Source organism: Perna viridis, chromosome 10 (genome assembly GCF_037379345.1).
Source record: "Perna viridis isolate PV_CMFRI_1.1 ecotype Kerala chromosome 10, ASM3737934v1, whole genome shotgun sequence".
Classification (NCBI taxonomy): domain Eukaryota; kingdom Metazoa; phylum Mollusca; class Bivalvia; order Mytilida; family Mytilidae; genus Perna; species Perna viridis.
Genome location: NC_142454.1, coordinates 20,356,376 through 20,383,398, shown reverse-complemented (window position 1 = coordinate 20,383,398; position 27,023 = coordinate 20,356,376). Strand labels below are relative to the sequence as shown.

General features: G+C 33.8%; 1 protein-coding gene across 2 annotated transcripts; it reads right to left on the bottom strand.

Annotated features, from left to right (window-relative positions):
• Window positions 1-817: 817 nt before the first annotated feature.
• LOC148604891 (protein meiotic P26-like) lies at window positions 818-20,500 on the bottom strand. Of its 2 annotated transcripts, none has more exons than XM_088550860.1 (12): window positions 20,392-20,500; window positions 13,787-14,216; window positions 9,265-9,375; window positions 8,577-8,837; window positions 7,621-7,932; window positions 6,786-7,206; window positions 5,896-6,141; window positions 5,451-5,550; window positions 4,914-5,074; window positions 3,691-3,879; window positions 3,063-3,214; window positions 818-2,040 (listed from the first exon to the last, which is right to left on the bottom strand). In XM_088550860.1, exons 2-12 carry the CDS (start codon window positions 14,207-14,209, stop codon window positions 1,732-1,734), a joined length of 2,685 nt encoding a protein of 894 aa, XP_088406986.1. In that variant the 5' UTR covers window positions 14,210-14,216; window positions 20,392-20,500; the 3' UTR covers window positions 818-1,731. The 2 variants fall into 2 exon arrangements, with proteins under 2 accessions (XP_088406986.1, XP_088406987.1); XM_088550861.1 differs by having other exon boundaries at window positions 6,786-7,203.
• Between the last annotated feature and the right edge of the window lie 6,523 nt (window positions 20,501-27,023).

Genomic DNA, 27,023 nt, shown 5'->3' with positions numbered 1-27,023 from the left:
TTCACCGAGATTGTTCAAAACAGTAAAAACTATTTCTATGGTAATCTCTTGTACCACATGAAAATTAAAATATAAATAATTACACCAAAACTATTTTGAACAAACTCAGTCACCTTTTTTCTCCTCATTATTTAATTTTTTTTTTAAAACATTTAACTTTTTTTCTAACATCTGAACATGAAAACATTAAACGACTAAAGTCAGTCTTGTGTTAATTATCTGTTATGAATGAAAAGCTCGTTGTAACCACTAAAACTAGATTGTCATAATAATGAAAAAAATGAGACTAAATAAGTAGCATTTTAATTAAAAATGGACTCAAAAGGGAGCCACATCTTTAATATCCTTTTCAAATGTGTCCCAAGAAAATTAAGAAAAAGAAAAAAATATAGAATTAGGTAAATGATAAAAGCAATAATTCATTGACTGATATTTCTAAATATAATAGTGAGGAATCTCTTCTTAATCTTCTGTTTGATTTTTTTTCTGAACTGAATAAGTTCAATTTTCCCTATAAAAACAAATGAAAATCCCAATAAATGCAAGACATCCATTTGTATATTCCTAAGCAAGGATGATACAACTGGAGATGTACATCAGTCAGGACTAAAAAATGGTGGGTTATTTTTCCTCTTAAGTGAATGATTAACAACAAATGAAATGAGCAATCTGGTTCTAAACAATAAAATATAAGAACATGTTTTAAAAAATACAACTAATAATAATACAATGTAAGTGTAAATATATAGATATATATATCTTTTTTTTTTTATACGTGTAAATGATCAACATCACCATTCACAAAATATGATATCAATTTGTAAAGCCATCAATCAGAATGAACACAGAAAAAATAATTAAAAATCAATCCTTAATTGTAAGGCACAGCAAAAACTGGTCATGTTAAATATATCTGAGTATGTGACTAGAGTTAATACAAATTCATCATGCAGAATATTCATGGAAAGAAATATTTGCATTACATCTTGCACACTAAATAACATGGTAAAAATTTCTAGGATAACATGCACTTCAAGCAATGATTCTGATACATGTTCAATTTTCTTATTTTATATCTCTTTTTTTAAACTTGTCTTGAATCCCGAACTAGGATTTAAAATGTGTAGAAAAAAGAAAAAAATTCAAATAAAAATTCCTGAGTCTAAATTCAGTTGTTTTGCATTACTTGACAAAAGTAGACCACAACAGTTCTTTTACATAAAATCAACACTTTCTTCTGATACAACAAAAACTGAAAATGCAAAAGCTTGGAAAGATCCCTAATTCTTAATCTATTTCAACTATATTACTATCACACCATTATTCATGTATAATCATTCACCATTGACACTCAAGTCATTTGCTAATACTTAAAGGTTGCAGTACAAGTAAACAATTATTTATAAAATAAAATCGTGTAAATTTTTATTAGTATTAATCTGTGTATAAAAATTGCAACTAAAAGAAAACAAAGAAAAAAAAAGTATATTAACATTGTGGCTATAACAAGGTGCATAACACCTCAATAATATGTATATAAAATGTATATAAAGGACCAGTGTGTAAATACAAGAAGCTATTCAATGCTTTTCTTTCCTCAAAAAGCACTGAACTGTAAAACGAAAGAAAAAAATAATAAAGTAAGCACTTTTCACCTGTTATAAATTTCCACATTAAAATTTTTAAGTGTACATGGGACATTTGCTCTCTTTGGAGCAGATTTTGTACAAGTTAAACTATGTACAATGTGTTGAGAACCAGAACATGGTGGTTATTCTTGGCTAAAGTGACCACATAACCTTCTGAAGTAATCTTCAAACCGCAACAGCGACTAACTTTAACATATGGGCATTCAAATTCCCCAATTAGGGATCCATCACGTTGGAATACTGCCACATGAAAACGATTGCCATGGCTATCTCCGATTAGAACATCACCAGCATCGCTTATATCAATCCCATTGGGATAGTTGGTGATGTTTTCACATCCAATTCTTCTGACAAAGTGACCATCATCATCAAACACTACAACACAATGACCCTGTAAAAAATCAATGTTAAAAATGACTGTGAAATAACATATATACTTGCTATATTTACACCATTTTTAAATTGCAAGAGATACCGCAATTTTCAGCTGCTCAAAATAGGACAAAACTATTGAGTTATATTTTAGTCTTCAAGCTTATCCCCTTTAAATAACAGATTAAGTGCAAGTCAACTGCAAAAAAAAGATTATTTTAATCAGCGGACTTTCACACTTTCTAGTGAGACCATTTACTGCAAACATATTAATTTTTCACGGTTTCTGTCAAGTAAACATATTCCCAGGTATCAATTTTTTGTGGTTCCAAAAGATGATTATCATTATACAGCGAGTCAAGTTTTGATCATTTTTAATGATCCCTAGAATTTCAATGGCCCATGGATCCTTCTAAATCCAAATCACTACATTATATAGTGTTAAAAATTAATTTCATAAGCACTACTTTCCTCATCAAACCTTGTTTCCAGTGACCTGATTTCTTGACATATTACATCCCCTTAGGAATATGATATTCAATGAGTGATTGTTTGAGACTGTCATCATTTCATTTCAATTGTTTACTTTTTTTAGACTTATTTATTATTATTTTGCATAGAATTATTAACCATTTAACAGATTTGGTTACTTAAAGGAGGTAGACCTAGGGTAAGGGACACAACTCTTAAAAATCATTCAAACATTTTCAGCAATTTACATCAACCTTATGTAAGCATCTAATTAACTTGGATTCATTTTATTCTGCTTCAAACAAAAGCTTGAGAGACTTTGGTGAAATTGAATATAATACAAACATATCAGTGATTTCATGAGTTATTTCCCTTACCCTAGGTCTACCTCCTTAAGAGACAATATAACGTAATGTTTTTCTTCTGAGCAAGCTGATATGGTTCAAGTGTGTATTTTGTAATATTGCTCTGTGCAATTTGCTACCTTGAAATATGTCTGGTTGTTAAAAAAAAAAAAAGTAACACCTCTGTTAACATCAAACTTAACAAATTTGCATATGCATATCATACCTTGAAATCACAAACGAAATAATCCTTGCCGCATATAGCAATATCAGATGGTTCTCTCATGTAATCACTACAATCAAACCATTTGATCAAATCTCCTGATTCAGCTATGCAAAACACAGTTGGTGATACACTATCAACAGCCACAATGTGTCCTATAAAAGGAAAATTGCCAGAAGTTTTATACACATGTAGAATTTTACTCATTCAAATACAGTCAGTATCATAAAAGTTAAAACTTGACAGCTTTTTAAGTGCAAAGACATGTAACCTTAGAACAAAATTTCATACACTTTTGAATTTAGAAATTGTCTCTATTTGTTGTCAGCACCTTCTGGAAAATGGCCCAGTCCTTTTTACAACATACCTACCAACAAATGTGTTGAAATAAATGTTTTAAGGGTGCAGATTGATATGACCCTGAGCCTTTGGGTGCAAGTATAGACACACCATTCAATCTTGATACAGCTTTGAATTTTATCATCATTAGTATCCATTTCAAAGTAATCCATTCCTTTTTACTCAACTTATTATCCAGAAATCAGAATAAAGAAACTAGTTTCTGCATTCTGAAGTTTGCTGAAGTGGCAAGTGTCAAGCCCTCAATAACCTGAACTCCAGGAAAACTAACCTTGCTGGGTAATTGCCAGACCAGCAACTATGTCAATGTAACGAATAGCTATCTTTTTGACAAAATGACCATTCTTAGTAAAGATCTGCATTCTAGATCTTTCATTTCCTCTATCACAGACTACAAACTTTCCAGCATTTCTCATCACCGCAACTTTTCTTGGATACCAAAGTTGTCCCTCTTCTCTCCCTGAAATTTGATGAAAATGGACAACTCCAGCATTTTTAACCATTTCAGGAATACATAAATAATTTCATTCAATTTAAAGCAACAATTATTAATTTTTTTTAACAGAAAAAAAAAAAAAAAATTAAAAAAATGAATTAAAAAAACTTGATAGCATGTTCGCATTTGCACTTTCAAAATACTTTAATTCCTTACACACAAATAAAAAGTGATTTGCCTAAACCAATTTCCATAAAATTAATCCCATCCAATTTTTTATTGCTACAAATTAATTGTTCCCAAAAATTAGAAAAAAAAGAAAGAAAAATAGTGTGCTGCTCAGGAAACAAGCCTACATGTAAGTAACATATTTATTAACTAAATCCCGCTCCCAAAAAAGGAAAAAGTAGTCCCCCTTCACTGATTTCAGTGAAAATCAATCACATCAAAGGTTTATATAGATACTTACCATTCTCCAAGGTTTGAAGGAAACCATTCAAAATATGTCCATGAGCATTTTTTAGTAAGCCCCCCCCCCACCAAAAAAAAAAATCCAGGGGTGCTATACCTGCAACAAGCTTAAATCATTGATTTTTTTTACCAAGTCCCCCCTTCCCAAAACAGTGTCCCCTTGACCAATTAATCCCATCCAATATCATGGATGATTTTAAGAGCTCAACAATCAAAGCGGAAACTGGCAAAATCGGAAGTAAATATTTAGTAAAAAAGGAATCGAAATGGTAAAATCTGGATTTGACATAGCAAATTTCCGTTAAAAAGTGGAAAAAAATCATCCCTGCACGATTTTATTGCTACTAAACATTCAACAAAGTTTGGAGGAAATCTGTTACAAAATGGAAGTAATATCTAAGTCACCTGAAGCTGGGACACATGGACAGATGGGTCAAAAACATTATTGCACCCTTGCAATTTTACTGCATGGGTTTAATTTTGTCATTTACCCAAGCATACTTTTGAAATGGAATTCCCAACTGAACCACAAGGAATTAAGTACAAGGGAAAAAAAGAGACAACAGAAAATTACAAAATGACATTACCTGGGATTCCAAACTGGCATTTGAATTCACCAGTTTTCTCAAAAACTTGTATCCTGTGATTATTAGTATCAGCAACAACAATATCTTCATCAATCCCTAAACAGAATCCGTGTGGGGAATTGAACTGACCTTTGCCTGGTCCTAGCTGGCCAAACTTGCATCTGAAATACATTAAGACATGCTCATATAACAGAACATAGTGACGCACAAAATACTGATGAATTAAAAAAAATATAGTCCTGAATTTTTTTTTTTTTTAGAACAAGTGAAAGTTTGAACAATTCAACTGTATATAAATAATGCATAGATAAGGTTTTTTAGTGGTAGACAAAAGTTCATGAAAACTAGTACAAGTATCAGTCTTCACAATAAACCAGAAGTCAGAAACTTGATCTAGTTGAAATGCTGGTGGGCATGCCCCCCCCCCCCCAAAAAAAAAAAAACAAAACAAAACAAAGACAACACTTACAGTCTAGTTATATATATATATAACAGTACTCAACATCACAAGATTTCTTTAGGTTAATACCATCTTACCTTATTTGCATGGCACTCATTTTAGTGTTTCTCCTGATAGGAGGAATCTGTCCTATGCTACTGCCAGGACTGGTCATACCACTCTCACTAGATGAAGTACCTGTTATAGAAGAAACACTTTATTTTAAAATTTGTAAATGTAGAGAAATGTAAATCATTGACTGCATACAAGAAGTTGTTCTTTTATTATCTGAATTTCAGATGTTAAGAAAGTTTGTTTAATGCAGGTTTTACTGAGCCAAGCTCAGCCAAGCAAAAAAAAAGAAAAAAAAAGAAAAAAAAAAGAGTAAATTATTGAAATCTGAAGAAAACTACAGTAAAAAAAACCAAACAAACAGTTCATTCCTAATTTGTAAAGAAGAGTTTTTGAAGTGGAGGAAATCAGGTTTGCATTTGGGCAAAGCATATTTTCCCAACATGTGAAAACAACCAAGGACTGACTTACTAGCTGAACTTTTCATCAATGTGCTGAGACTAGGCTTACTGGGTACAGATCCAATTGGACCTAGGTTACTTCCCATTGGACCAGAGCCCATCCCTCCAACAGCACCAAAGTGGCTAACTGGGAATTTGAAAGGATCTGGAGGTGATTGTGGTCTTGATGTTGGTCCTGATGTAGCATTCAGCAAATGATGCTGTAAGTCAGGTGAGCTGGTAATGGGAGCTACTGACTGTGGAACTGCCAAATCACCTACAAAACATTAAACAGTTCTAGCTAAGAATATTGAGAACATACAGGCATTGATGCATGAACATGCAAAATAAACCTCTACCCAAGATTTTTATTGATCCAGTAGAAACTAAGTAAATTGAAAAAATATTTTCAAATGGAATATTGTTATAACTTTATATTCATCAAATTTCGAACCCCTTAGTCTTTAAGTGAACAAGAAGCATTTAACATACAAGATTAAAATAGTCCTTCCATTGAAAAAAAAAGTTACTTATAAAAATTCTAATGAAGAGTCCCTTACTCCTAGACCAAAATCAAAGTGACCCCATATTTGTAATTAGTACAAGTGAAACCCAGAAATTAATCATAGATTTCATTTCATGGCACCTTGTTCAAATTCAAAGAGATCCATTCACTTAAAATCAAGTATTGTCCATATATCATGAAAATACTTGGGTCTGACCCCTTTTTAGCCTGTAATTTCTACATGGTTCAAGTGACAACCCCTAAAATCAATCCCAGCATTCTTTAAGAGATATAATTTCATGAAATGGATACACTTATAACCAAGTCAATGTCCGGTATTTCTATCTGCTTTGCCTTCGTAGCAGAACAAATAACATTTGAACATTTAAGGTCTTTTAACAAGAGCTTTTATTTACCTTGGTTTACAAATCCTGCAACTGATCCCATCTGGGCAAGAGCAGCAATGTTGTTCAACATAGGTGCACTAGAACCGCTATTGTTACTGGCAGCATCTACGGATATCCCACTATCTGACATGGCTGGACTGTGGGAGCTCCTAGACAAACTTGCACCTTCAGGCATAGACTGCACACCACCTTTGTTTGCTGCTGATATGGGAGGGTGCATTGGAGGATTCATGCCAGGGAAATTCCCTATTGTTGTCAGACCAAGTCCCATATTATTGCTTTCTCCAGAAGAAATCATCTGATTGGACATGAAACCAGCAGCTGAAACTGGAGGTGGCATCATGTTGGGGTGGTCACCCATCATCTGAGGTAAAGTAAATCCTTCATTTTCAAAAGAAGAATGAAGGGATGAAGATGGTCTTTCCTGCTGCTGAAATGAAAAGGAACTTATTTATACCACAAACTAAAAAAAATAACATTAGTCCAGTGTTGAGCTCTATAGGCAAAAATAGAACATATATAGGCCTTATATATACAGTCTGCCATCAAAATTTCAGACATCAAGCCTCTACCCTTTATCTGAAAAGAATTAACTATTGGATACATTGACTTGGAAGCAAAATTTCTGCAAGCCCACCTCTAGATCTATTTTTACCAGCTTTGGCTGGTAGGCTGGTCCCAATTTCGAAGACTGCATATATTGGCAATGGTGGAACACTACCATTCATGTGTTCATGATATGCATTCAAAGATACAATGAATATACTTCGAAATTCAATAGATTTAATATATATTTAAACTTTCCAAATAAAAAAAAAAACATAATACAGAAGAAATGTAGTACCTTAGGAGTATCTTTTTTGAAAGACCCAAAAGTTTTCTCTAAAGCTTCTTGGAAGACTTGACTATCAGTGTGAAACTCTATATTAATGTTGACATCAGGGTTTGGAGTATTATTAATCAGTTGAAGAAGCTGTGTTCTTATCACTTTTCTCAAAAGCATTAATTGTGGACCACTACCATGCTTTAAAATCTTTTCTGCAAAGTCACAGGAGTCATCAATTTTCTCTGAAGTTTTGCCAATGTTGTGGAATAATTCCATAATTGTAAGTTCTTGGCATGAATGAATGTTTTCCAATTCATCTAGTACCTTGTCCTAAAACAACAATGTAATAATAAATATACATATATGGAAAAAAGAAAAAAGAAAAATCTCAATGACAAAAAATTCTGAATTTTCAGTAATATCTTAAAAAAAAAAAAAAAAAAAAAAATTAATAATGGGGTATGTAAGTCTCGTCACATGGATGTATGGTTCTATGCGAATGGGTACTTGTCTACCATTTAAATGCATGGAGATTGGTCATTAACACAGCATTGAGTTCAAAATTTAAAACAAAATATCTTTTTGTGTAAAAATCCTGATATAAAATGACAGATATTTAGTTCTAAAGGATAAAAATTCTAAGAAAAGCATAAAATAAAAGATTCTGTAATGTGATGCAGCATTACGATTCCAGGAAGCGAACAATAAAATGCAGATTGGTGCTTGGATTTCAATATGTTCTGCATTGGAAATTCCAGACAGGAAGCTGAAACTAGAACGAGACTTACAAACCCTGTAAGAAATGCACTTTGAATTCTTAAAAAAATTGTTGAATGGAGCAAGTGTTAAGTATAACAGTTACTAACACTTCAAATGAAATAAATTTCATTAAGTATGTTTGTGATTTTTGGTTTCTGTCCTGTCCATCACCAAGTGCACCTGACTAGTATAATTATAAATATATGGAACTTTACCCTTTGAGACTCCAACATTGCCTTGTATGTTTGAAAAGTCTCCTGAATAAGACTCTTGGCATCATCTCTTAAAACTTGCAGTTCAGACAAGGAATTTTGAAGTGTAGATGTCGCTTCTTCACACAATGACATTTTGCCTTTACACTCTGTCACAAGCTGCTCAATCTCATTTTTTTGTTTCTCTTCTATCTCAGATATTCTTTCATAATGGTGATTTGGCTGCTTATGATCAGCTAGCATGCATTCATTGCAGATAGGAACCTAGGATTTAACATGAACAGTTTGTTACGAAATAAGCCAGTTCCAAAATCCCTTTCCAATTACAGGCTTTTAACTGACTTTATCCACGGACCTCAAGTTTAAGACAAATAAAATTACTAAGGACAAAGTACATAAATGAAAAACGGATGAAAGATATTACTTCATTTACACAAGACAAAATTCCTAGAACTGATATAAAGGAAATGGAAGATATCCAGCTTTGACATGTTTCACCATTATCATTAAATGATGTTATCCTTTTCCCAAAGGAAACAAAAATAAAATAACTTTAGTTATAAATTTGCTTTCTTTGGAAAAAATTCAGTAATAAAAGGAGGCATTACCCAGGCAACAAGTTGTTAAAAGTCAAAAACATTATTCCTTCACATCTTTATTGGCTGGTGTATAATTAAAAATAATCTCTTACCATGCAAGTCATGCAGAAGAATTTAACTTTCTCTGTAGTATGACTTGAACAGAAAATCGGCTTGTGGAAGCTAACCTTTTCTGCACCTTGCATATCATCAAAAGCCACAACCTAGAACAATAATTGGTACTCAATAACATATATATGAATGAGTGCAAAATGTTTCAAAATTCAAATGCTATTTCAAAATTTACAAGTACATCTGTGATGATAGTGGAATTCTTACTTATGGCTGTTCCAGTAAAACATACATGGGACGGGGGGAAGGCCCTTGAAAATTGGGGTAACCTCCCATAGAAGCGATATTTTTCCACTCCTACCCCCCATAGAGGTAAAAACCCAAGCTTTATAGGCACCAACAGAAGCAAATTAAAATTTATATATTTTTTTAACAGTATTCCCATGGTGATACATTACTTTTTTATATAATTCAACTGCATATGAGACATTTCATACAGATAATAGCAAGCCGTAGCATGATTTCATGAATGCTTCGTTTCATTTATACATACATGTATTCTGTAGTTTTGCACATCACTTGCATGTTGCACATTTTCATGTATAGACTAGCGCTTTTACCGCTTGTGTTCATTTATCTGTATATTAAAATTCATATATATTCTTTCACAGTATTCCCATGGTGATTATTATTATTTTTTTTTATATATTTCAGCTGCATGTGACATACATGTATTTCATGCAGATAATAGCAAGACATTGCATGACTTCATGAATGCTTCATTCAATTTACACATAATCAGTGTTCTAGCTAGGATTTGAAAATAGAGGGTGTGCAGGGAAGAGGGCATTTTAACATGTAGCATGTTTTTTCAACCAAAAAGGAACATTGGTGTATTTGAATTTTTTTTTTAAGATTTATGTTTCCATTAAGTCAGAAATATCTTTATTCATTTTTTTTTGTTGCTTTTCTTGTATGTATGTATTCTTATTAAATAATGCAAGAATGATGTGTAGACAAAAATTAACATTACTTTTGTAGAATATAAAGCAGCATACTATCATACCATAAAGGAGATTAAGGGCAAGTGATTCTTAACATTTATGACAAAATTGTACAAAAGAAGATAATTATTAACCAATGATTGGCTGTCCATGAAATGGTGATAGATCCAATCGGGATCCAATTTCTGCTTGTAAATGATCATCATCTTGACAACCCTGATCAGCTGAATGATCACTATTAATTACCCAAGGGTTAATTAGGACAGGATGTGGTAAATGAAGGCGACACTTCTTAATTGGCTTGGTGTAATTTATTAACGAAAGTGTAATCTTCAGATAATTATAAATGGGCACTAAGGGGGTAATATGGCAGAGGGGCCGGGCACTGCACCCCTCCATTTTGCCTAGCTAAGACACTGATTAAAAAACATACATTTGCTGTTTTGCCTATTTCTTTCATGTTGCATATATTCATGTATAGACTAATGCTTTTACCTCTTGTGCATTGACATATCTGTACATTAAAATAGTTTCATATATTAACATTCATTTTTATGCACACATATCCTCTTTTCAATGCATAGCTAAATCTTGCTTTTTTTCTTGCCTAAGAGCAAATTCGAAAAAGGCCAGAATATAGGGATTACCTTCCTGGTATTCGCAATTGTAAGAGTATTTGTCCATAGCAAAAATTTTCAACAACCACTTTATATCAAAGGTCGATGATATTTGGTATGTGAAGAGAAATTAAAGATAATGCAGAAGTTTTATTGATCCACACTGTACCACAATGACTGTATATGAAGCTGGTGTATTACCAAGAACTACTTTGTGTCTCATCTAACCAGTTGAAATTTCTGTGTGTAAAGTAACATTAATGTTTATCAATATAAAAAATTCTGCTCATTTGCACACTGGGGGCTATCTTGTTTAATGGTATGGAAATTTGTCCATTGTTGTAGACTCTCTGACAATTTCTATGATGAAGAACAGAAGTAAAAGCCCTGTTTTTTTGATAATTTGGAGTTTTTGTCACCTACACTTTCACTCCATAGCCCATACCCTTTTATTTTGAAGTTTTGGAATGGGTTTTTCTTGATATCAATATGCAATGACAACATTGTGATTTAACAACTGTTCAAATTCAGTTTCAAAAGAAGTTTAATTGTGGAAGATTTGCTTTGATGATAATTCAGACACAATGAATAGATATAAGATGTGGTATGACTGCCAATGAGACAACTCTCCATCCAAGTCACAATTTAATTATTTATTTAAAGTATAAACCATAATAATAAGTCTAAGTACGATCTTCAACGCAGAGCCTTGGATCACACCAAAAAGTAAGCTATAAAGGGCCCTAAAAATTACTAGTGTAAAATTATCCAAACGGGAAAAGCAACGGTCTAATCTACATAAAAATTGAGAGATGAGGAACACTTATAAACAACATCAACAAACGACGGAAGTTGGCATCTTTTCTGATGTTTGGGAGTCTTGGGTCATAATATTGCTCCACAGCAAAACCCTGAGAGTACCAGAAGAATAATATCAAAACAAACACGGGCGGAGCAGCTGTAAAAATGGCATGAACTTCCAGCAACAAAAGCGCGTAACTCTACACGCTATACTAAAGGTTTATACAATGACATTCATTTTGGACCATTTCGAGAAAGTAAAAAACAACTTTCAACAGAATGTTCCTTCACTTTCCCAACAACCACTAACAGAAACGAATTTCCAAGCCCAGTACCGTGCCATAGATGCATTTTTCACCTACCCATAACCAAGTACAGTCAAACCTCGGTAGCTTTATCGTTAGAAATTCCTTACTTCTTCCGAAGTTGTGTTAGTTCGTGTATCTTTTTCATTCGCTTTCGGAAGATTATCTTGATTTGTGGACATTAAAAATGCTGTATTTTCTTCTAAAAACGTCCAGAGTGCGGGTTCATTGATCAATAATATGTTTTCATCCGATTTTCTTTCGTGGGTTTCATCATACCGACTTCGGTACATTCTCGAACTTCAATCAGTTTTATGTTAAGATCAAAACTACCTAATTAGTGATGACTTAAATATTACCTGTAATTAACTAAAATGACACTGATTAATGATAGGGTTTCAGTTTTTCACACCTTTTATTACCCAAGCTGACAAAATGGCTAACGAGTTTGAGTTGGTGAGGGTTATCCTCTAAGATTTATTACTGAACGGACTGACTAGTCAGTTCGAGTTTTCAAGAAATCGAAGTTCGAGAAATCCAAAGTTATTCATATTGATTATATAGGAGAAAATTTTGGTACTTTGAATTATGTTCGAGAAATCCCGGGTGTTCGAGCCATCCGAGTTCGAACGACTGTATATATATATATTTTTTTAAAATGCCGTCCCCGGGTCCCATGTATGTTTTGCTGGATCAGCCCTTAGTGTATATACTTGAGTATAAGTCGATGAAGCATTGAAATAAATAGTTACAAGCCAGGGTTGTTTTTATGGTACACTTAGTTAGCAATTTTAAAATTCTTGACAAGCCATGTGGATTGGCCATTTTTTCATTCATTCTAATTGACACAACCAATAACTCAAATTAAAATCATAAATATAGGAAACAACAAAGAATAAAACAGAATGGCTCTGATACTCAAACTCATTTTTGAAAATTTCAGGAAGGAAAAAGGTTTTATCTTAAGGAAGAAAAAATTCATAATAATTATCATAACTAACTAAAAGTAAAAATATTGATTACTTTTGTCACAAATTATGGTATGTTATTGGGTCATGTTTCTATTACACGTTTACATTTTTTGCTACATGGGTGTACACAGGTAAAAATCGGTACACAAAATGGATTAGTGGAAAATTTGTATAAAATCATAAAAGGCCAGTTTTGTGGCAAAATAAAGACTAAACAGTACATATTCTTTTACTGCAATATATTTTAGCTGTAAAAGGTAGAAGATGAAGACAGCCTTCAGTGATTGAATTTAAGAGGAAATACCTGCTAAATGCAAGTTGAAATTCTATTTTGCTAGTAGAAATTATTTCCACTTGCTGAAATTTGCTAGTGGCATTCAATATTTTCATATCAGTAAAGTCCAGAAATAGCCAAATATACTAAAAAAACTTAAATTGAGCAAGTGTAAAATTTCAGTTCTTCCTAATTTTAGCTAGTGGAAAAATTTCTGCAATTCAATCCCCGAGTCTTCCTAAAATTGATGTTTACGATTTAAAATGGGAAAGACCTTAATAAAACTGGTTAAAAAGGGCTTATAATGGTTATTTGAATGATAATATGGTGTCCAAGTCAACACCAAAATGATTTAACATCGGGGTAAACAGTACTGGCCTGGCTGTTCAATGTTGTGTCACACTCATGTCAACAACAAAGCTTTTGACATTTTCAAGCTGAAAATTTTAGTTCACAAGCTAGATCTAGTCTGTAAGTCGGAACCCTTTCCAGCAGTTTAAAATTAAGTTCCAAAAATCTGACTTATATGCAAGTATATACAGTATCCATTTAAAAAGCAGCATGACAATAAAGGCGAGTCATTTACTGTACCTTGTGATTATCAAAACATCTCATAAATTGATGAGCTGTTACACAGTTTTCACAGAGATAGCTTGCACAATCACAGCAACGTGCTACAGCTTTCTCTTTAGCCTTACAGCTGGTGCAGACAATTTCGTCAACTGCAGACATCTCAAGTAGGTCAACAGTCACATGGTCAGTTGGCAAGTCTTGTACCCCTTTCTCAGAAACTGGAGTTTCTTGCTTGCACTTTGAACATTCAATGACTTTTGGTGCTCCTTCCTCAATCTCTTCTACTTGCTTTTCTAAACAGGACTGACAGAAAACATGCAGACAATTGAGAATTTTAGGTTGGGTATACTTTTCTTCACAAATGCTGCAGGTGTTTTCATCACTTCCAAGACTTAAGGAGTCTATAGGAGATTCTCTTGGAGATGTCTCTTCAGAAGCCATCTTGTTTCTGAAAAAAATAAAATTGGATACACAATATAAATTAATGCAATGTTAAAAGTTGCAGACTAGTCTATCAATTCCTAGACTCATGTAGATAGTAGGATCTATCAAATACAAATAACTGTATAAAGTACAGATATATTGTTCATTTAGATGCATGTATGATGAACCAAAATGACTTCAAATAAATAAAGATTTGTAAGTTTTGATATAGAGTTCATTGAAGCAGTCAATACAATTATATTCTTGCATCATTTTGTTCATGAAGCAAGATTAGCTATTTCCATAGGCTTTGTTGGTTGGATAGGCCATAAACTGAACTCACAAGACCCTGGATTTGATTAAAGTAATAAGTGTTTACTGTACACTACACTCTGAGTGGAATGGTTCTTTAACACTTAAATCCGACCTGAGTAAAACTTGAGGACTGACATATTGAGTGTTTAACACCCAGATTTCACCTAGCCAACAACGACCATTTGTACATTGTAGTCATAAAAATTCCAAGAGGCATAACAGGGAATTCACTGTTCAATACCATGTACAGGGTTCTCACTCCTCCCAAAAAATATCAAGTCCCAGGACTCCCTTGCCCAAAAAATGACAGTTTCGGGTTTCCTGACCGACCCTAATACATTTTTTCTCCAAAATTAACAAAATCGGTGATTTCCACCAATTTCCGGTATAATACTGATTATTTCCAGTAAAACCGAAAGTACGTTTAAAACCAGGTCACAATAGCATTCGAATAGGAGACTGATTTATATCTCGTAAATCCAAGCGTATTACTGATGATGAGCACAATGGAAGCCACGAGTATTGTGACACTAAATATAATAAAGGCTGCCACCAAGAAAGCAAATCTCTCGTGTCAGCGCTTCCAAATAGACTGATTGAATAATTAGATTTTTCTTGTGCAGGTTCAATTACAACTTAAACAGATCATATTCAAGAGACTTTTATCCCCCAGTCTTTGTCCAGTGCCAGACTGATAGTCTTTAACAACTAAACATTAAAAGCCTTAAGATGGTTTAAATTTTGAAGTCCAAAACACAAAACCAGACAATATTATTAGACATAGAAGACACATAGGACAACACTATGAAGAAACACATATTACAATCAGCAACATGAACTTGCATAAGTTCTAGAGTGAACTCAGCTGCTCAAGACAGGGTAGAAGTTTCTGCTTGTTGCCACTTATTTTACGGTACCAGACATACATTAGTACATCTATAACATACAGGTCAGGCATTCTTCATACTCATAGTTTAATAAAACGAATGAAACATTTTGATAACACATTATTTATATAAATATATATTTTTCACTTTGTCTTTCAAAAAATACGTCAATGAACAGAAAAATATGTAACTTTTTAAAATATATTTGCTGGTAACATTTTAAAATACAGTGCACTTATATTTTGTTCAAAATTCCTACAAAAAAATAAGTGTATTGTAATAAGACATGATTAATAGGTGTATATTTTAAAAATTAAACTTTCTACTTAAAACCATACACTTTCATGACTTAAACATGATGCTATTTTACAAATATATGCTCAACTTTAGTTGAGAAAAAATAAAACAAAAAAAAAAAAAAATAAAATAAAATAAAATAAAATAAAATGAAAATGCCTACCTACCTACCCTATTTTTGGAGGAATGTTTGTGACGCATGTACATGTGCAATAGTTTATTGGTAACATGGTTTATTGGTACAAATGTATCTAATTATTATAACTAAAAGCAATTATAAATATATTTAATACCCGCAATTCAATTTCAACAAACAAAATACAATGTACAAATTTATATTTTGACAATTTTATTCCAGCCTACGCTTGGCCTGAATGAACTTGCACACTGCAGGAACAGGGTCGAAACCTGCACATGATGGTCCTTCTTCCATTATGCAGATTAACTTATTTACTGTCTCATGTTTCAAGTTACTCCTATTTTTGTACTTAAGTCGGTTTTGGGAAGAAAATGTCTTTCACAAGAAACACAACTAATTGGAGATGTCAGCATAATTTCAGAAATGACTCTGAAATCAGGAAAGACATCAGCATATTCCTTGACTATAGCAGTACAAACATACTGAAGCGTTTTACCCTTTAAGTGTCTTCAGCACTTTTTTTATATTGGTCATAATCATCTTTCATATGTGAGCTGTCAATAATAGGATCAAACTTTTTTCACCAACAAATGTCTCTGATCCATATATTGCACAACTCATTTAAAGGTTCCTCTCCATAAACAAGCACAGAGGTTGTGTCTTCAGGGAAGCAGTTTGGATTGAAGATTTTGTTGATAAGCTTTAGTGTCTTCATTGATTTATCTTCAAAATGATCTTGAAGGTTGTCAACTAACTTTTCCAAATACTCAACTGCATTGTTCTGAAATTGCATGCGTAATGTTTGCTTACCAAGCAATTTTACCTGCCTAAAAGTGCAACTTTTTGATATCAAATTGTATGTTGATTCAAGTTCTATGCCATTCTTACACATCACTTGATTCAGTTTTTCTATAGAAGATGTAACAATGGCATTGACAACAGATACATCTATTGTGTCATGCTGAAAATCTTTAGACAATTTTGTTACAACTGCCAACACATCCTTTAAAAAGGCTGATGTTAATAAGAATGACACAGACTTAACCCTATTAAAAAAAAGTCCCTTGGCCCGTGTTATTCTTGTTTGCAGCATCATGTTCTAAAGCTTTAACTAAAGCTGGATAAACATCCAACACTGCAGCATCTAGAGATAACCATCTTTCAAAGTCAGGTTTCTCAAATTGTCATACTCCATAATCATCTCCATTGATCTTAGTTGATTATATCTCACAGCAGAGTTGTTGTAAAATCGGTACAACAATTTAAGGGTATGTTGATATTCATTAAAAAAAAAATATCACGGCATGCTTGTCCTGCAGCGAAGGCAATTCTATGAGCTACACAATGAATTTGCATTAGTCTTAGGTTGCATTCTCGTCGCAGTATTGCACCAACTCCATTATTTCTTCCTACAACTGCAGCTTCGTCACTGGCCAAGCTTGTACATTTGGCAAGGTCAACATCTTTCTCAACACAAACTTTTTTAATTTCATCCACTACTGTCTGGGCCTTCCCATCTGGAATTGAGACACACATTCAATGAAATGGGTCACAGGTTCGTTTGTGTCTTTTTTCAATCATCAAAAATACATGTTCAGCTCTTTGTGAACAGTTACATCAGTACTTTCATCAACAATTATTCCAATAAACAGGGAATATATTAAGTCCTCATCAATTTCTTAAGCTATCACATCATTAATGGCTTGCAACATGTCCATTTTAATACTTTCGCTTGTATATAGTTTACCTTTATCTGCAACATGTGGACAGTCAACTTTACGCAACAGAGAAATCATATTTCCATACTGACTTAAAGGTAGTCCATTTTTTGTTAGGCGGTGCAATGTTTCGAACTGAGTAGTTTTGGATTTGCCTGTTACATCGTCATTCCTACCTTGAGCTTTCTCTGGGTTGATTTCATGTCTTGCAAAGGCACTGACCTGTAAGTTTGTACTACCGACGATGGTGAACAGATTTTTCTTTTTAGTGTCTTTGCACCACGTACAGAAAACGTGTTTGTTCACCTTCTTTCACTTTCCCCAACCATTGAAACGTTTTCAGCCATTGCATACAGAAAATTCTAATTTTCTTTGGTGTAGTAGCTGTACAAGAACTAAATTCTTCCTCTACGTAGTCCAAACAAGGACGAGACGGCGACCTTGTTAAGTCGTCCTCAGCCGGTTGTTTTCACCCTCCAAAAAAAGCTTTTAATTCAAAATACGTTTCAAATACAACCTATATATATATCTTTATTTTAATGATTAGTTGTGTTAAACGATTTCAATCTTTAATGGATGCCAATTAAGTTTAATGCAATAAGGGACAGTTAGGAAGTATTAATCAACCATAAATATTTATTTTATGATTCTCTTATTATCTTTTCAAATCTTTTATTTGTCGATCGTTAATACAACATGCTTATCGTCTGAACACTGTTTTATCAAGCCAACGGCTTGGATTAAAGTTGTACAAATTAACAATCAAACCACCTTCATGTTGAGTGATCATATTACTAGTGTAGATTTTGGCAATTGGATTGAGAATTTCACAAGTCCCCTGTTGTGATTTTCAAAGGTCCCCAATGAATTTTGAGGGTCAGGACTCGGAAGCTCGGGTCCCCAAGAACCCTGCACAATTTTATTAGATTTATGATTTTGTTTAAGTAATGGTTAAAACCTGCGTGGAAAAAAATAAAATAAATTGAATATGCTTACCAATCAACCCTATTTTTGTTTAGAATGTAACTGTAAACAGACATTTTTTATGGCTTTACACAAGCAGAAGTGAAATAACACTTCACTAAAGGACAACCAAATTTATGTATTCAACAATAACAAGGATAACATAGTTAACAGTTTGGGCAAGCTGAATTTTCACCAACTAGTTATACAAGACAAGGTTCACAAAATTTTAATGTCAAAACTTGTATATCAATACTTATATTTTTAAATATATTGAAGACCTAGTTTTTTTCATTTTAATTTTCAAGGCCTCTCACTTTCAAATATTAAAAATTAAGTGAATTGAAAGTAGTATGACTTCTTCAGATGAGATGCTCCGAATACATAAATTACATGTAATCCAACTTAGAATGAAATTTTCCAAAATTACAAATTTGATAATGAGTATAGAACAAAAAATAAGGAGTAAACCACATTGTCAGGACAAATAAAACACCCAGTTGGGCATTATCTACATGTACTATCTCATTAGACCAGGTTTTTCAGTGGTTTTTGTTTTAGTCAGGTCTTCAATATAAATAGGGCATTTTAAGAATAATTTCAGGACTAATACATATGATCAATGTTAATGTTATTTCTAGTCTGACGTCACACTTTTGATTTGGTTGGATAAAAAAGAAATTTTAATTGTCCAGAAGTCATTTAGAACTACCATGCCCACGTTTCTAGATGGAAAAACTGATATTAATATCTAAAATGCTCTAGATAATCTGTTCTCATCACTGTTTAAAACAGAATTTTTATCAGTGACATTGTTGTTCTTTTACAAAACTGCCTCATTTTTATAAATTGGGAAATACATAACCTCAAAAAACAAATTTTATACAGGATTTCACGTAAAAGACAAGTCATAAGATAAAATTAGTGTTGTTTTGCGCAGAAACACCATATCTTACCCCTAACTACCAATTAGGAAGTAGTTTACTGTGCATGGGATTATTTTCTATACATTTTTTCATTTTTTTTTTGACAAATCAGTGAACGTTCATTGGGGGAAGTAATATCAATGTTCCTAAAAGAAAATCACCCAATTGGCAGGGTTATTGCACCCTTAATTTATTCACAATCTATAATAATTTTGTAGATTACTAGTCTAGAGAATTCATCTAGACTATTGCAAGTTTCTCCCATTGACCTTGACACTAGCTAATTTATTCAGTCTGATATTTTAAACACAAATGCCACCCATTACAAGGCCAAATAAAATTGTTTCCTAAAGATGATAGGTTACCACATTGCTACAAATCAATAAAACAAAAACTGTATGCTTTAGACTACCCAGCCCCACAAAAATGTTTAGTCCACTGACATTGACAAAATATTGTTACCAAGACATGCGCAAACCTCACACGGCCGCCAGAATGATTTGGCATATAAGTAGTTTCGCTTCCTCGGAAGAAAATCTTTAACGTGACCATTGGCGAAATCACTTTCTGCAAACATAGAAATGGCTGAAAATATCAACAAGCGCGTGAGCACGTGCAAGTTTAATGAAAGGCGAAAAAGATGTGTTCCGACATTTTGTTCACTTTCATTTCCGTGGGTCACATGAATGACATTTACATCCTATTTCTAAAATCCGATACAGTGCATACATAATAGAAATAAAGACATTTATTTGATTCTTTCAATTCACAGAAATGAATACTTCCAACAATTCAGTAAATTAATAACAGACAATAGAACATGAGCCACGATCTTCGTGGACAAAAATTTAGGTCAAGCAATCAGACGGATTTCCGCGTCAAATTCAGTGTAAAATCTGCAAAACATTCTCAAAACATTTCCACAACACTTCTGTCGTGCTCTATTGCAACTTACTTCACATAAATGTCGTATTTTTAAGTATTTTCGTGGTCAAAGGTGATGTGTTCCCGCCATGTGAACCTTCGCAGAATGTCTGTTGATCTTTTATAAATTGCACATGCGCAATAATAATTTGCGGGAAATACGAAAATATGAAAATAGAAGTACACGTATAATATGTGGTAGGTATTGCCTACGTCAGCGAGCACCGTGAGCTTTACCATACATGTATAGTCTATGAGAGACTTGTAAAAAAAATAAAGGATATTACAATAGGTTGGGGGGTCGACCCGGATGAAATTTTTGTCTCGCATGTGCAATATTTTTATTTACATTTAAGCAGCAAGCAAAATCAATATTTCTATTTGAAAAGCTATCTTGTTATTAATAGCCCCTAGGGAAGTAATTCTTTTTAAATAAATGAATAACTTGAACATTTTTTTCCTCAAAATTCCAACCTCATCCCCCTCTTTCCCTCGCTCTCAAAATGGTCAATAACTATAGCACTTCGCAATACATTTATTGGCATTTTTCAGGGCATCTCTATCAACATCCTTTTCAGTTTTGGCCTGTCAGATCAATCTATACAGATACCGGAAATATTACAATTCTCCATGAATGGTGGGAATATTTTACACATATCATGTGACGTAAACGAAATTCAGACGACAGCTGCAAATTCCAAACAAGAAAATGATTGCCTTTCCTATCTTAGAAAAGCTATGCTTCGATTTTGATAATATAATCGGAGTTATATTTTTTCAGGCAGGTTAGGTTCTTGACAACAGCAACAGTGGAACAGTGGCGATACACGTGCGTACATGTACATCCTCGTGTTTCCCGAAGTTTTTATAAACATAACAATTAACATTCACTTCTTTAAAGAAGTATAACAAATTAGAAAAAGACTTGAACAAACTATCAGAAAAGATGAATCTATTTTTTACTGAAACGTAATCTTAACCTGTATTTTTTTATTTGATTAAAGGTATAGACCCTTTCGTGCTAACGTTGGGGTAGTCGATGAGCATGCGTAGCGCATGATCAATATACACTTCCGCGAGGAAAATTCTTTTGTTCTACCCAAGCCCTGCCTCGCGGAAGTGTTTATTGAGCATGCTCACCAACTTACCACAAAAGGGTCTATTGATGAATTTTCTCCGTAAGGACAGTCACTTTTTGTTGGAAATTTAGAAAGTACACGTAATAACGGTAGAGCTCACACCGCTTCGCGTCGTTCGCTGTTAGTACCCAGTCATAATATTCTAACAATCCCAAGCACGTTGCTACCCGTACGAAACGCAGAACTTACGTACACATGTATCGAATTTGAAAAAAAAGGTTGGAAAATAAAAGAAATACATATACATGCAGGGAGAGTATTATGAACTCCCTGACCATGTATACGTGAATTGGAAGGGGGTTAAGGATGTCTTTTCGAAATAAGTACCCTTAAATTATTGATTTCCCCAAAATCAAAAGTTTTTTTAGATCCGGAATTTCTGTCGTTTTGAATGTTTCTCCCCCTTTTTTTTGTTTTTATCAAAACGTATTATTTTAAGAATATAATGCCGAACAGTGTTGTTCTTAATTGTTCAATTTTCCAAATCTCCGAAAGCGTTGCCAAAATCGGGTATAGACATCCTACCGGGAAGTAAACCTGTCATTTCTCGGATTATCATAAAACTATTGAATTTAGTTGCGGATACAAACAAACAAAATTGACAGAGAAAGATTCTTCGCAGCCACCATATATCCCTATACATTGAAAGAATAAACAAGGGAACCAAGATTCTAGCGGAAATCAAAAGTTTGTAATCCAGGGACAAAGACTAGACATGGAAAACATACACACACTACAAAGAGCATAAAGTAAGTAAAATAATACATTCAAAGTGAAAAAAAGTAAATGAGCAACTCGGCCTCTACTGAAAACTGGGAGCATGGACCAGGTGAACCGGTAGAGTAAGCATCCTCTTCTTTTCTAGAAACACCCGACGAGTTGCTCATAAAAAGTCAAATCCGGGGTAGACGAAAGAGGAAAGGAAAGCTATGACACGTTGAACAAATCAGTTTACATGGTGCAGACCGGATGGATACACCGTAATGATCCATGATGACGACCACAAAACTTCTGCAGTGATGACTTCAACCTTGTTGCAACATAACCCTGTTCCAGAGGCCTTACTGTAAGAAGTCTAGTGCGATACAAAAAATCTGCGTTGTCACGGCAAGATCTGGCATAACGTATGAGTTGTGATATGTGTAATAATATTAGTTGTGTCCTTTTGTCTTGTTTCCAGCTACTTATTTATCACAACAAATAGCGAATATACTATTGAATTGGAAATATAAATTTTTTTGATAATTTATTTGGGAAAGCCTCTATGGCATAATATTGTCATACAATAGGTGAATATACAGGATTTGGTCTTTATTTGTATTTTACTTAATTTGTAGTGACTTGACCCAATGTTTATGAAGAAATCAAGTTAATGGAACTCTGTACTTTTAAGAACGTGTAATCATAATCTTTTTTTATTTTGCTTAAAAAAAACAGCTTTTCCTCATTAAACCTAAAAAACATGTACTGCGCTATACCTGTGCAAATCATAATTTAAAAGAGTGAAATAGCTTCAAGAAAGAGTAAACTGTTATAGATAATTACAACACAAACCTATTACTCAAAGCTACTTTCTATACAGTTGTAAGTAAAATTTTGTCACCTAATTTAACAGATTTATTACAGTGAAGTACACTTTGTCTAAAACTTAGAGTAAAATAAAATTAAAAAAAAAAACAATTGTTACTCTCAATGGTCAACTGTCAAAAGTTGTGTCGGGGTGGATTCAGGCGGGGGCGAGGCGGGCGTGCGCCCCCCCCCTAAAATTTGCAAAGCATGGGTTGTCATGGGTAGATTTAGGAGGTTTTAGGTTGAAACTTCAATTTCTCGCTAATTTTACCACAAAAAATATCTATAATGCACCCACTCTAGAAGAATACTTATAAATTTAAACCTACAAAAAATTAACTGTGCGCCTCCCCCTAATCTAAAATCCTGGATCCGCCCCTGTGTGTTCACAACAGCTTTGAAATTATGTACGTTTTGTATATAATACATTACTGATTTCTCCTGCTTAAAAATTTTATAAATTATTTTTCTAAATATATCATTACATTACCCATGCTAAGGAAGTAAATTCATTTTTTATTCACGTGTGGAAATATCTGAAGTAATCAAATGTAATCATGATTACTTTGACAAAAATAATCATATGTAATCGATTACATTTTTACCAGATGTAATCATGATGTAATCAATAACATTTGAAAGTAATCAGGCCCAACCCTGGTAAGTGACAACTTGAGGTCCCTGGGAACACCTAGTTATATCCCTACGAAGTCTGGGGATATACAAGTTTAACAATGTTAATCCGTCTAGCTGTTGTATACAACTCCTCTTAAACAAACTGATAGATTGTTAAGAAAATTGATTGGGTATTAGATAACCTTACGGGCACGAGCAAATTGTCAGGAATTTATAAATAAAAACTTATTTAAATGTAAAAATGATGCCTGTTGATTTATTTTTCAGGGTTGTGCAAAACGCCACATTGCCCATTTCAATTGTGCCTGTCTACTCGCTTAATCAGTTCACTCAAATTCTAGAATTAAAGGTGTATTTGCACAACTGATACAAGATCATTTTTAATTTAAAAGTCAAAATACGTCCGATACATGAAAATAGGTTTTATAGTTTTACAGCCAGGAAATGGCCAGAATGACAGGATTTCGTGTCATTTATCTCCAGTTTCTGAGGGCCTTGGGCGGCTGCATATTTGATAGTGGGAGCAAGCCCCTCAGTTCTCGGCAAAAATATTAATCACACACTTCAATATTGCTTCTTTTATCTTGGTAATCATGCCTTCAGTGCCCATTTCCCCAGTATAGTTATATCAGATTCAGTCTGACCGTTGAATGTCAACCCTTAATATCCACTGCTATGTCCCGGACCACGTAGATCCTCGAAGACTAAAGGCGTATCAAGCGTGGCGCGCTCTCCAGTTTTTCGGTCAGGAAAACGGGTGGAAATGAAAGATAATCACTGAACGTGACAGTGACTGCTCCTGATGCTGTGTGTACAGTCCACAACAGTAAAGTTTGCCGAGGAAAAGCGAACCTTTTGCACTGTGTTATAAGATTTTAGAACATTTCTGAAGACGTACGGTTTCTACCTACGATTCAACCAATCACCATCTATCAACTATATGTACGCCACATGCTTGGTGTGGAGTCAGTGACTACCATTTTAACCAGTCGAATGCGACAAACGCCAGGATTCCTCATAATGAATTGCCAGTTTTTTTTTTGCTGCAATATTCCTTCAGCCCTACGTATGAGCTCAATATATGCCAGGGCCTGTAGAATCTGAAGCTAATGTATCTTATGTAGTTGCACACTAAATCAAGTAAATGATTTACAGGGACGCAGATCCAGGATTTTATGAAGGGGGGGGGGGCGTAATTACGAGAATCAGTAGAAAAGGAAACCGGAGTATGACATGTTTAATGAATGAATATGATAAATTGTCATATTCAATACAATATTTAGCAGATTACTATGTTTCTTTTCTCTTTGAAAAGTGGGGGTATACGCCCTCACCTGGTTTACGATTAAAATAAATTCTTTACCGCCTCATACACGATCATGGTAGGTACAATTCGGTCATCTCCTTTCTGTTAATCAAAATAAAAACAGAAATGGCATTAGATACAACATTCTATATGTTATTCCTAAACAAGAAATAGGTTGTTAATATTTAAATGCCCGCAAAATTGAGGAAAATTGTAAAACAATCTTAATAAAATGTGTTCACTTCAATAATAAAATGTTGCCTTTTGTAATTTCTGACAAAATATTTATCAAATCAATAAAACATTACGTTTTTATATCCTGTATAAATGGTGATCATTTTACAGATACTTTTGCTTTGTAAGAGTTGCAAACATGCTGTAATGGTTGAAAAGTGATAACTGGACGGGACTGATACCACCGCAGTCTGTTGAATCCTGTACAGTTGGGGACCAATGTGGACACATTTTTTTTTATGGTGGATTGACTATGCACTTTTTACACACAACTTTGCTGCCATTTCTAAAACACCCAACTCCAAACTGGCCTCAGTGAGTACTATTTTGTTGTTGATAAAAGAATGACAGAATATGACTGCAAATTTACTTTAAACATAAATTTCCGACAATATGCAAATCCCAATATGGTACAAGTAATTTAACATCCTACTAAGTTTAATACTTATCTTGCGAGTTGTTGAGGAGTTGTGGCCGTTTTGCTGAAAAACGCCGAAGTCCAACAGCCGTCATTTCTACAATTTTAGCCCTAATATCAATTCCTGACAACATGCACATCCAAATATGGTAATCTAATACTCCACCGAGTTTCATTACAATCCTGCAAGTCATTAAGGAGTTGTGTACAACGCATCAGACAAAGTTATGCTGAAAAAAATGTCTGAGTTCAACAGCCGTCATTTGTAAGTTTTCTGTCCAAACTTAAATTCCTGATAGTATGAGTATGCACATCTCAATGTGGTTATATTACATCACACAAAGTTTCATAAAAATGCTGCAAGCTTCTTAGAAAATAGTGCAGGCAGACAGACAGGGTGAAACCTACATACCTTCAGACTTCGTTTGCGGGGGTTATAAAAATGAACTAAAAACCTCCTAATTTGTGGTTTACGATCAAGATGTAGTACTTGACTTAAATTAACGATCACTATCGCTTGACAGTGAGTGTAACGGGGGTGGATACCATGCCTAGTTTTTAGCGGAGTCCGGGTCATTTATTTATTTTCAGAATATATTCGTACAATTATGTTCATTGTGGTGTACTGTTAATTTCTCCGTCACCAGACTACGAATATTACGTTTCTCGTCCTAATCATAGTGTCCTTGCACACTTCCAACGACTGCGGGAACAAACCGACTACAAAATGGGACGGTCGCTCTTTATGCTTATAGTTTAACCAAATGTAATGCAAAGGAGTTCATGAAGTCGACTTCCGGTGGTGACTAAGGGTATCATTCATGATGAACATTTCATTTCAGTTAAACGACAATCTGGCCAAGGCATAATCCTCGGTGTCTGTTTACTTACAAAAAAATGTAATTTGTAAATACCCGAAAAATTAAGTTTAAGGAATATTTCTCTTAGCATGCAATTGGCAATGATTATCTTCCTTCTGACGTGAACATCTACGTACCATGACTATTCCTATATGAAGTTTCATCGAAATAAGGAGACGGCATTCTTTCCAGGTAACCCTTATGTTGGAGAGCTACTTTGTAAGCAGGGGCGTAACTCGACTTGTAGTGAAGTGGACGCAGGGGTCTAGAGGCCTCATAAAGTTTCCGAGTGGGTAGACGAAGCCCCCGGAAGCTCCGTGATTCTAGCGATTTAGAAGGATACATTTTCAATGAAAAACATATCAGGATATCTTTATTTACGACACACAATATAATGTTTTCACAGTAAATCTCGCCAAAATCCAGTTACGCTGGCAAAACATCGGTTATGACTATAACATCAAACGCTTCTAGTCCCCGACTTTGACAAAATGATATGTA